The 13,157-nt window shown below is 37.3% G+C and overlaps 1 protein-coding gene across 4 annotated transcripts in view; it reads left to right on the top strand.

Moving 5' to 3' along the window:
• The window catches only part of ARHGEF28 (Rho guanine nucleotide exchange factor 28), a 314,786-nt gene that overhangs the window by 177,928 nt on the left and 123,701 nt on the right, over positions 1-13,157 (top strand). Inside the window, exon 1 of one of the 4 annotated variants that reach the window (XM_031003475.3) lies at positions 7,605-8,600. The exons of 2 other annotated variants lie outside the window; for them this stretch is intronic. In XM_031003475.3, coding sequence (XP_030859335.3) covers positions 8,516-8,600 — 85 coding nt within the window. In that variant the 5' untranslated portion in view covers positions 7,605-8,515. Of the gene's footprint in view, positions 1-7,604; positions 8,601-13,157 lie in introns of those variants that run through there. One more of the 4 variants, XM_031003476.3, reaches the window with a different exon arrangement.

Below are 13,157 nucleotides of genomic sequence, written 5' to 3'. Positions count from 1 at the left end.
TAGGATGGTAAAAGTGTTCTTTGATTCTTGAATTGTAGGTACACAACACTATGCCTGTATCAAAATCCACAGAACATTAGAGTGCACCGAGTAAACCTTAATGTATGCAAATTTAAGAAAACCTTGAGGTTGGGGATGGAATGCAGAATGTGACAAAACAATCTAGCTGTATTAAAAATGTAAGAAATAACCTTACCAAAGGGAATTTTGGGTGTGGTGGAGGGAGGTGCAGATCTATTAACTTTGCAAATGAGTGGAGTCTATAAGAATAAAGGCAAAAGAAACTACAATAAGCACTGTCCTTTGGTTGATACAGTTTTTCTCGCAGGCAAAAAGATAAAGAATTTTGATACCACTCTACATGTATTGAGCAAATAAGTAAATGGATTGTGGCTAGTAGCTGCCACGTTTCTCCCTGTTGGAGTGGGTGCTTACGATAAGCAGGGGGAAGAGGCTAGAATGATCCATGTGGTAACAGATTAGAGTTGTAGATATCAGCATGCACTCATGTTCAGTTAACACAGATACACACGGTTGCATACAGAAATATTTGTAGATATATGTACATAGGTTAGGATACATTTATATATTTTCTTGATTTGGCAGTTAAGAGTGCCTAGAAGGAACCACACCCCAGAAGCATATATAGGACGAGCCTGCCCGTTTTTTCTTTTTAAGTGAGTTTTATCTATCATATTTTATGTGAATTTTAGCTTCAGATCTATGGAATTTATAGTTTATTAAACTCTTTGCTCATTTGTTTATTAAACATTTATTAAACTATTTGTTTATTAAACTCTTTGCTCATTACAGTTTATTAAACTCTTTGCTCATTTGATACCTCATAGTTAACTTATTTACATGTGGATAACAATATAAAATCTATATATACTATATATAGATATATACTATATATAGATTTTATATTGTTTATATTTAGATTGTATATATAGAGATATATACAATATATAGATAGATGTATAGCATATATAGATATATACTATATATAGATATATCTGTATATATAGATATATCTATATATAGACATATACTATATATAGATATATACTATATATAGATATATCTGTATGTACAGATATATCTATATATAGATATATACTATATATAGATATATACTATAGATATATACTATATATAGATATATACTATATATAGTATATCTATCTTGATATATATACTATATATATTATATATACACACTATATATAGTATATATAGATATATACTATATATAGTATATCTATCTTGATATATATACTATACATATACTATATATACTATATATGATATATATACTATATATACTATATATAGTATATATAGTATATCTATCTTGATATATATACTATATATAGTATATACCTATATACTATATATACTATATATACTATATATAGTACCTATATATAGTATATATGGTACCATATATACTATATATAGTACCTATATATAGTATATATGGTACCATATATACTATATATAGTATATATAGTACCATATATACTATATATAGTATATATGGTACCTATATATACTATATATAGGTACTATATATCAAGATAGATATACTATATATAGATATATCGATATATACTATACATCTATCTATATATAGTATATATCTATATATACTATACATCTATCTATATATGGTATATATCTATCTATAGTATATATCTATATATACTATACATCTATCTATATATTATATAGTATATATCTATCTATAGTATATATCTATATATACTATACATCTATCTATATATTGTATATATCTATATATACAATCTAAATATAAACAATATAAAATCTATATACAATATATACATCTTTATATATACAATATTAAATCTATATAAAATATAGTCAGTTAAACTTTGCATTTTAAAATTATTAAGTCTGTGAACAAGTCTATGGCATGTAAGAGGTTTTTTTTTTTTTTGAAGGTTTGGGAAAATTGGAATGTAACATTATCAGATGCTGCTCTCCTGAAGTCCTTGGGTTATTCCTAATAGGAGGGATTTCTTTCTCCTTAGGCTATACCAGGAACTTCCCTATCCCTGCACCCCTGCTCTGTCCAGACTTGGGGCTCTTATTCTTGCTTCTCCCACCTCCAGGGCCCCTCACATCCACTATCTGTGTTGCCTATGCAAGATAAATCCAAAATTCCATATGATTTATTATTCAGAACAACTGAGCAAATTTGTCCTAATTCTTTCATTTCAGGTTATGCTCAGAAACTTCAGCATTTAAAACAAAAAGAGCTTCACCAAAGTTTCCTGTTGTTTGTCTGTTATTTTTCTTAAGATAATCATCTAGGTAGAACATATCTGTAGCAATATTAACCAAATGGTGGAAGCTTTGACAATATAATTCTTTTTGTTTTTTGAGATGGAGTTTCACTCTTCTTGCCCAGGCTGGAGTGCAATGGTGTGATCTTAGATCACTGCAACCTCCACCTCCCAGGTTCAAGTGATTCTCCTGCCTCAGCCTCCGTAGTGGCTGGGATTACAGGCACCTGCCACCATGCCCAGCTAATTTTTTGTATTTTTAGTAGAGATGGGGTTTCACTATGTAGGCCAGTCTGGTCTCGAACTCCTGACCTCAGGCAATCCACCCGCCTCACTCAGCCTTCCAAAGTTCTGGGATTACAGGCATGAGCCACCACGCCTGGCTCAACAATATAATTCTTTAACATGTGTTGCTTCAGTCAGGAAATCTATCATTATTAATATTTTAATATTTATATTTATTAATAATAGATTATAATTATTACTATTTTCCTGCCCTGAGGTGTTTTGAGTATTTTCTTGTTTTCTTATTATATGTAGACACATATCATATATCAGTAACTTCTTCTAGCTGGGCTTCTAGGTGATATTCATTTTTTTCCTCTTAGAGAATAGGGGATATAGAGACCATATCAGAACCTCTGCAGGTGCACATAAATGTTTTTGTTCAAATAAATAAAGGTAATAATGGCAGATAAGAAATTCAAACATTTTGTTTTAAGCAAGATGGTGTTATGGACAGTGGCACCATGTGATTCCAATTTTTGACAACAGTGGTTGTACCATGCTCCCGATTCATGTCTATTTTATGGGAATTCAATTTTATGGGCTTTGTAAAAAATAAAAAGCGCTGGGGGTTGGGGGAGGTAAGGAGGAAAATCAGAATTCACACCTCAGGGTGGCTGTACCCATCATTTCATTTTGAGAGAATAAAGTCTGTTAGTGAGTGGCACACTGCAGATGTGAATGTGCTGTTTCTACCATGCTTCTCAGAGTGACAGCGTCTTGGCACAAGGGTAAGAGCTTATAAAGGTCTTCATATTCTGTACAACATAGCCTCCCTGTGAAAGCCACCCATTTCACCGGGTGCCTGGCCATAGTTAGATCCACAGAAGGACTGTTTGTGTTGAGCTTGCTGAGAAATGACATGGTGGCTTCTAAGCAATTTTGAGGAAGGCTTTATCCATCCCTGATTTTCACCTTATGCTAGAAGTTAAGGCTGCATATGATGAAGCATATGTTTAAGTTGTCACTGCACTGGCTCAACTTATCCAGGAAAGGCTTATCCTAGCCTCAGAGGCCTTGCCTCCTTTTATCTGGATATTTTATGACTTTCCAGGAGCAATGTCTAGTAGCATTAAAAACTGTGGTGTCTTGGTGGCTTAACAATGGAGTAGAGAAGCAAAGCAAATCTTCCTCTTTGAGCTCCTTCCCTTCTTCTTCCTCCTTCTTCTCCTCCTCCTGCTCTTTCTGTCTTGGTATGGTTTTCTTGGAACTTCCTTGCACATTGCCATGTCTCAGTTTTAAAAATCAAATGATTACTCCTCAGGGTCAAATTGAGACTATTTCAGTGGCTGGGAACCATGGCTTATGCCTGTAATCCCAGCACTTTGGTGGGCCGTGGCAGGCAGATCACTTGAGGTCATGAATTCAAGACCAGTCTGGCCATGGCGCATGTTTTGTAATTCCAGCTACTTGGGAAGCTGAGGAGACAGGAGAATCACTGGAGCCTGGATGGCGGAAGTAGCAGTGAGCCAAGATCACGTGACTGCACTCCAGCCTGGGTGATAGAGCAAGACTCTGTCTCAAAAAACAAAAAACAAACAACAAAAAAAACCTGTTTCAGTGTCTATAACATAGAAGAATAATATATGAAAGGGAAATTTTATTTACATTCAACATTTAAAGCTTGTTGAAAATTTACTTATGTTAAGTTTTTCACTGTTATAATCTCATTGGATCCTCACAATAACCCTTTAAAGTATAGATATGATTCCATTCGCTATGAGACAACTAAGGCTCAGAAAATGTGAATGACTTGGTTAGGGCCACTAACTGACGGAGCCATTATTTGAGCCCGGATATCTGTGTCTCCCAAACCCATGATTTTTCTTTTTAGCTTGTGGTGCACTAAAAACATAAGACACAGTTCTTGCCCACAGAGAATTTTGGGTCCCCCTGGAAGATGAGAAAACTGTGCAAATACTGTAATTCAGATCAAAATGTAAATACTTCTTTGAGATTTACAAGGTTGAAAGGCAGGTTAATGTCTAAATGAAGATCAAGGAAAGTTTCCTTTCTGTGTGGGTCTTTTAGAAAGCTGAAACTTCAAGGCAGCAGTATGTTCTCTGAATAATTATAACCTCATGGAAGTTCTTTTCTAGGTGAAGAATTTTCTAATTAAAGGAGGCACATTCAGGTGAATGTATCTTCCGTGAAAGCATTCATACTCTTACATGGTAATGGTTGTATGATATATGGTGAAAGGGTGGCCTGGGGGATATGTCATTGAATTCTGCTGTCTGCAATTACAATCAGCCAGTAACAGTCACCTGTTGAATATGAATGAGATGTAAATAGCATCTTGAATTAATTTAAATGCAATTATATTGATAAACTGCGGAAAAAAACCCCACTTCAATTACTGTAGAAAACAAGGAGGATAAATGATCCACATTCAGAAGAAACGTGTTGGTGAGCAAGGAGGTAAGCTGGCCTAGAAATAAAAAGGGCTGTGCAAACACTATTTTTGACTTCACTTTCTAGTTGTATGTTAACTGTTCATGGCTGGTCAGTAGAAATCATTTTATTCTTTAGAAAACACTGATAAATGGTAAAGCAAATGAGTACATTGGAAAGTCTCTTCTTTTGATATCTGAGGTATTTTCACATATGTCAGTTGGGTGTCTCACATGTATTGGTTAGGTCGTTCAATACTGTTTCAGAATAATTTTGACATCAAGAATCACTTGATATGTAACTGGTCAACAAGGACTGCATTTGGAAGAATTAGATTAGGATGAATCTGTCTGGAATCTCAGCTAATAGAAATACTTTTTATGCAGTTTTTTTCATCTCTCTCTTTGTCTATATTGCCCTGAAGTTCTTCTGACCTGTCACTGGTAGTCATGGGAGGAACAGCCTATTCCAGTAACTTGCTGATGTGGGATTTATCTACCTCCTAGTTGAGTGACTCTAAAACTTCAATAGGCATGAGAATTGCTTGGGATGGGGTGGTGCTTGTTGTAAATTATTGCAGATTCCTGGGCCACCCTCAGAGAGATTGATTCAACACATCTGGGATGGGAATCTCATAATCTGCATTTAAAATGAACAGTTTTCCCTCAGGCCCCTTCCTCCATTCTGATACCTCTGAGAAATCCTGCCCCCGATTCTGCTTTCTCTACATTTGTAGCCTTCTGAACGCTTTGTCACATTTCTGACCAACTTAATAAAACAAGTTAGGGAGCCCCTATAGATTGTATTACTTTTGTTCTGTTTGTAATTTAATAAGAAACGTGTCTTTCTCTTTCCCATAGCATCAGTCAACTGTAAGAAGTATAGTATTCCTATACCTTTAGTTAAGGGGATGGTACAGTAGAGGTTTAGCGTGTGTAGCAAGGAGCTACAAAACCCACTCCCACCGATTCAGGATGAGGACTTTAGTATTTCTAACCGCCTTGGAAATTTTGCATTTCAAAGGATTCTTTAATGGTAGCAAGTAGAGCTGAAGAAAAATAACAATATCTCCTGATCCAACACTATTTTGGTTTGGTGATTGTCCACACTAGTGAAGGTCCCCTTTCCTTGGTCTACAGACAACTTAGAAGCAGCCAAAAGGCCATAGACCTATGCACACTCCCATCATTGTCTGCAGCCTCAGAACAATGGGTTTTCTCTACCCAGAAGTACTGTCCTTTTTACAACTGTTGTGCTAAATAAAATACAAATATATATTTTAAACACTTTATAATAGTTCTTGTAGATGTTTTTGTCAAAATATGTGTTTTTAATCAGTTGTCATGTAAAGGTTCTTCATCCACAGGGTAAAGCTCATTGACATGGCAGACCGACTATTGTAAATCATTCGTCCTTTCAGCAATTGCCTACAGCGTCCTAGGCACCATTCTGTGCTCTAAAATTGAGAATGAATGTAAATGCTCTTCCACAAGATTTGGTATATTTTCTAATTAAAGCTCCATATGGACTAAAACTCTTTTACTGGATATAAGGGCTGAAAGTTACATATCCTTATAATTATACCCAGCTGGTTGAGAATAATATGTACTTATTCACCAAATTGAAAGCCACAGGCTTGGCATGGTGGCTCACGCCTGTAATCTCAGCACTTTGGGAGGCCAAGGTGGGTGGATCACGTGAGGTCAGGAGTTCGAGACCAGCCTGGCTGACATAGAAATAACACATCTCTACTAAAAATACAAAAATTAGCCGGGTGTGGTGGTGCATGCCTGTAGACACAACTATTCAGGAGGCTGAGGCAGGAGAATTGCTTGAACCCAGGAGGCGGAAGTTGCAATGAGCCGAGATCCTGCCACTGTACTTCAGCCTAGGCGACAGAGTGAGCCTGTCTCAAAAAAAAAAAAAAAAAAAAAAAAAAAAAAAAAAAAAAGCCACAAAATAGAAAATGTATCAGTATTTCTTTCCACTTAGTTGCAATGTTTGTATGTTGTTTTAGTTGTATGTTTATGTGACAAACTATATAAAAACACAGCAGTGATTTATGTAATTCTGATTTTGATTTAAATTTGAAATTAAGTGGTGTCTCCCCTTTCTCCTCTTCTCCCTGTATGCCTCACTCAACCCCTACCCAATCAGACAGGATTAGCTTCCATGGAGCAGGCTGTGCAGCTATTTTCTTACACAGCGTGGCACAGTAGTACCGACAATTTAGGAAATAACTGAAGCAAAGAAATGAATGTTAATTAAGACACATACTGTCACCTTCTAAGTCTGCAGACTTAATGGATCCTCATATTGTATGTTTCCAATGTCGTTTAGTTTATTTGGACATCAGGTGACCTCACAAAACAAAACAAACATTTCTTGCTATTGTTTCTACTAAAAGAAATGCTTAAAAGAGACTGCCTGATAACATTTGGGATATCCTTTTTTTCCACTGCAGATCTCGGCTGTTGTGCTTGAGCTTATTTGGGGCATGGATATCTATGTGCCTATAGGAAGCGGAGAAGTGAGCCTGAGCAGTGCCACGATTTATGGGGAGGCAGTAATGAGCTTCTCCTGAATGCTAATTACTGGAGAATTGTTCAGGGAGACTGCAAGAACTGTTGGTTTTTGGTAAATTAGTCACCAGCTCTATTGAGATAGACTGAAAGTTTAGATCAGAGCTATAAAGGCGCCAAAATCCTGATGATTGACGGCCAGACTTGGTGACAGTACCAATATGGAAATACCCCAATTGTGCTAAACAGTGGTAGATAACTTTGTATAAATCTAATGAAATGAGTACAATCTATATAAAAGTTAAAACTTCCAACCACATTAGGATTAAAAGGGCGGTGAGACTGGATTGTTAAATGAATTATCAGAGCTGTTTTGGTTCTTAGATCCGAAAAGCTGCCCAAGCTGCCAATGGTATGAAAGAATAGTCTGCTCTGGAAAGAGCTCTTCCTGGAGTCTGCTGGCCTTCATTTGCCTGGGGATCAAGCTTTCTGGCTGTCCACACACATAAACCTCAACCTTTATCTAACACGGCACGGGGTAGCTCTTCTGAGAAGCAATATTCTCACTCCGAGCAAAACAAGCCTGCATTGGGAGGCTTTTCTTGAATCACAGGCAGCTCTCTTTCAATTCCCAGTTACCTTCCTCCTTCATTTCCATTTCCAGCAACCAGAAGAGGGGAGTTAATGATTCATTTGCTCCCAATGACCTTTTGAATAAGTGGACTGCAGTGTTTCAGCCACTCTTAGCTCCCTCACTTCTCCCTCCTTTACTTCCCTAGTTTGGCTTTAATATTTACAGCCTCCTTGTCGGTCTACATGCCTGAATGCCCGAAGGAAGCAAAACATTTATTGCCTTTCCCTCCCTGGTGTGCAGGAGCTATTTCATCCAGTCTCATTCCTTCCCTTTACATCACATGGGGAGGTTTGCCTCCTGGCTGGGGACGCCCCGAGTTCTTCCTGAGTCTCTACTGTTTCATCTGTTGATTTCACCAAAACAAAAAGATGGATTCTGACTCCGACTCACCTTTTAACTACTCGTGGCCTTCCTTTCCCAAAATGAAGATTCGAAGAAGGACGTCCAAACAAGGTAGATTGCAGTATCTTTTCTTTCCTTCACGGGCAAAACCAGACGTCCTATTCTTTCTTTTCCTTGTTTCTTTGCCAGACTGTTTTTCCAATGTAGTGCGTGTTTATACGTGCCTTTATAAAACACTCACTGTACAGATACATATAGGTTTCTGAGGCAAACCTACTAATTCTTCTTATGTTCCTTTCACTTTGAATCTACCTACCTTGGTGTTATTATGTATGTGTAATTCTCTTTAAAAAAAAAAAAAAGGAGGGAGTTTAGTATAAGGTAAATGTTTTGGATTCACTTCATCAGAATTACCTTGGAGTTACCTTGGCAATAAACAGTCCTGTTGATTTAAACATGTCCAGTCTTTGTGGGATTTGCAGAGAATATGCGTGTGTTTCATACCCTGCTTCTGCATCTTTTGTTTCAGTTTTCAAGTGTATAGTAATTTTAAAAAACTTTTGTAATTAAGAAAATTTTTCTATTTTATACTATTTTATTGATTTTATAGATGTTATAAGGAAAGGAGTTGAAAAAAATACTTTCAACACAAAAGCCTGTGTATCTTCAGAGAATACAGTCACATAGTAAATAGTTTACTAAAAATAATTATCAATAAGTAAAATCCTTTACTGCTGAAGGAAGAAGAGCCATTTATCTGAGCGTGATTGATAATGGAATGGGTTTACATTACTTATTCTCTCTTACTTGCAATCCATTCTTGTTGTAGTGTGGGCCATGGAAACAAGGGGCAAGCTGGTGTTAGGGTATAGAAGAAGTGCCCTGAGAAGCTGTTGTCCTATCCTCGGCTGGGCTTAGCCGGCGGTGATTGTTGCCTTCTGAGGTTTAAAAAAATAAGATAGTGTGTAATCCTTCCCCGTTCTTGTCTTGTGCAGGGACGTGTGTGCTTATGTTTTTAATTCAAGGAGAAAAGGAACATTTTCACAAGCTTACAAGCAGAAAAGGTGTTTCTAAGCAGGTTGCCTCTGCAGCACTGTCCTTCGGGAGCATACCTGTTCCAGGGAGCAGGATGGCTTACCCTGTCACCCTGTGCTTCTCCCAGAGGAGGATGGACGCTAGCAGTTGTCAGCAAACCAGCTTAGCTTCAAGCATCTTCTTTCTTCCTTCTGAAATACAATAGAAGTGTTTATTTGGCTTGTTTGCTCTTTAGCTTAGATCAAGGCCAACCCCAGGAATAAGATGTATTTACCGTCTAGGGCTAGTAGAAAGACTCAGCCTGAACACATTTTTCATGTTGCTCAGTTGCCATCCTTTAAATTCTATCATTGAAGACTTTAATAGCTTATATTCAATATACTATTTTAAGACATTAATGTTTTAAAAATTAATTTTACTTTTTATCTAAGAAAATTGATTTTTCTATTTTATTGATTTTATAGATGTTATAAGGAACAGACTGAAAAAAATTTCAACACGAAAGCCTGTGTATCTTTGGTGGATACAGTCGTATATTAAAAGGCCATGATATATGTAACTTATTGTTAAATGATTCAGGGGGTATATATATATATATATATGAGCACAAGCATGCGCTTATAAAAACAAGCTCGTACACAAATAGAAAATGCAGTCAAATGTTAACAATATGTAAATCTGGGTAAATAGTATATATTGCTATTTTTTTGTGCTGCTATTATTCTTTCAGCTTTTTTAAAAAAAATAGTGGATATCCTTCAGCTTTTCTGTAAGTTTGAAATTATTCCTGAATAGTAAATAAAAAACCATGTAAATTGTTTTTGAGGGAGGAGATACACAAAGTCATTATTACTTTGGAGTGAATATTATCAGTTCTGGTATATTGAGAGCTTCTTGAGGATAGGTACCGTTCTGTAGAGTCTACCAAATCTCTGTGTCAATTCTAACCCAGTTAAATTTGGGTTGTAATCTGCTTTATTTAGTTTTGTATTTATGTGGCCCAGTGTTGTTGGGGCCTGGGCAGCCTAACACTGGAGAGACGTGGGATTAATGATGAGGAGGCCAGTGGAGAACTTTGAGAATCCATTGGAGTTGTAGGGAATGCATTTATCATGCTCTCCTTTTAAATCCAAAGTTGAAGCATGGCCAGTACGAGCTGCAGCAGAAAGTCATAGCATAGCTATGTATAAATTAAACATGACTCAAGTGAAAGCAGGTACCTGGGATATGGAAATGATTAACTATTTGCCACTGATAAAAGATGAGTGAAAATAAGGTTGGTGGCAGAGAGGTGGGGATTGTTAGACCATGTTCCACACTTGCGTTCTTTATTAAATCATGGTGATTTAGTTATGAAGAGTGGGTTTGGTCATGCTGTAATGCTAGCTGGACAGTCCCAGCATCACAGATTCTTAGAGCCTAAAGGGCCTTAGAGATGATCTGGTCCAATTCCCTCATTTGACCGATGAGGGGGTGTTACTCATATGTTCAACAAACATCTGGGGTGGGGGGTGCCAGGGACTGTTCTTGAGGGTATGGTGAAGTAATGACCCTCACAGATGCTGTCTCTGCTTACAGGGATCTTAACATGGGGACCCATTTCCCAGGACCCAGACATGCCCCCTCCATATAGTGGGAGAAATATAAGGGACTTGGTTTTTTATCCTGATGGCCAGTTTGTGAACTGTAGTCTCTTGTCGCTTACAGGATATCATAAGTATTTTTGTCAGTCTTTAAAACTGAGGTGGCTTGAATTTCTTAATCATTCTTCCCCTCCTTCTAATCACCACCAACATCATTCTCATGTGTAGGTTCAAGTCACCTGAGAAATCATGAAGGTGGCTTTGAGAGCTTGGAATTACTGGCTTGTTGGCAAACCTCTCTTGAGTTAAGTCAGAAATAATGCCTGATGTGCTCTCTTGCTCTTTCCTTGTCCTGAACACATATATATTACTGGCTTGTGGAGGGAGTGATGTGAAAATTTAGAGCAAGGATTTGGTAACAAGAGGAAAATAACATTAGCAGAAACTCGCTAATACCATATTTCAATTAAAAAGTATATCTAGTACTTTCTTATCCTCATGCCTTCAGCGGGAAGATAAGAGAATGTGACTTAGAAGCAGTGCCTTTGGAAATGACCCATGTCCAGAGTGGAGCATGATGAAAGCAGTTAAAACCAGGCTGCCCAAGATGTACTCCTAGGGTTCGCAAAAGTTGGCTTGTTCCTTGCATAGGCAGCCCCAGGACAGGCCATACTAGTGGCCCAGCAGTTAATGGTTGGAGTGGGCCAGAATCCATTACTGTTCCACTTCAAGGGCTCCAGGAATGCCTGATTTTCTGTTTTTTTTTGTTTTTTTTTTTTAAATAGGAGATTCAATCAAGAAATTTATTGCTTATTAATCAAAGATTGAAAAATATAGGAATTAGGCTTTACCCAAGGTTCTCATAATTGTCATTCAATCTTTAAAATGCATACTTTAGTATAAATCATTAGGCCCCAGGAAATGTTGAAATGTTTATTCCTTTATGCCTTTTATCCACTTGTGCAACTTCCCTCATTCTCTCCTTCCCCAGCTCATATCATATGCTGCCTTTCCAGTGACACATAGTGTGAACATTTGTTTTCTTTTTGCTGGTGCAAAACCAGGCTACAATTGCCAAAGAAGGCAATGCATACCAGAAAGCTTGACAACCTTGGAGAGCTTAGATAGCACCATATTTTCTCTAATCATAATAAAAATAACTAATATTTATATGGTACCCTATTAATCATAACTACTCTTTACTAAGCTATAGTACATGCTTTACATCTATGATATCTGAGTCCCAAAATAACTCTGTAATACAGATATTGTCTCTGTTTTATAGGTGAAGAAACTGAGGCTGAGTTTTACAGTTATTCCCAAAGTCATACCAGGAAACACAGGGAACAGTAACCATGGTAGAATAAAGAAGGAGAAGGGATGAAAGAATGACATATGAATAATGTGGTTTTTGCACATGTTGTCTTGTAAAAGACCTGTATGTTAGATGTGATTGTCATCTTCATTTATTAGTTGGGGTCTCCAAGGCTCAGAGAGGAGAAATGAGTTGCCACAAATTAGAGCTAATAAATGGCAGAGCCAGGCCAAGAACCAGGACACTTGAGAGGCTTTGTCCTTCCTGGTATGTTTCACCACCTCTTAGTAGCGGTAAGGGATGGTAAACTTCAATGGGTAGATACCTTGGGTTCAAAAGGTGCCATTGTGCCTCCCCATCTTAGCTTCTCCCTCTCCTCTGTGTATCTTTACTAGGAGGAGAAGTGACAGGGAGAGACTCTGGAGGAGCAAGATGGTAGGGTTGTTTGTGCATCTTGATACCTTCCTCCTATACACAGATATAGTACTTAAACACATCATTGGATTGGGATTGGGAACAGATGCACAGACACCTGGAGCACAGGGTGGTTGGCTTAGGAGAGGAAGAGAGAGGATAAATTAGGAAAAGAGGGGGCTGGGAGTGCTTTCCACTGTGGCCTGGAAAGTTTACAGGTTTGTCCTGGACAAAAAGATACAGTTAGAGAGATTAGGCATGCTGGGAATGGAGACCTAAGACCCTGAGACAATTGTTTTGGACTATTTCATGAGCTCATTT

This window comes from Gorilla gorilla, chromosome 19, assembly GCF_029281585.2.
Source record: "Gorilla gorilla gorilla isolate KB3781 chromosome 19, NHGRI_mGorGor1-v2.1_pri, whole genome shotgun sequence".
Classification (NCBI taxonomy): Eukaryota; Metazoa; Chordata; class Mammalia; order Primates; family Hominidae; genus Gorilla; species Gorilla gorilla.
The sequence above is the reverse complement of the archived record's forward strand: the minus strand, read 5'-3'. Positions and strand labels throughout refer to the sequence as shown.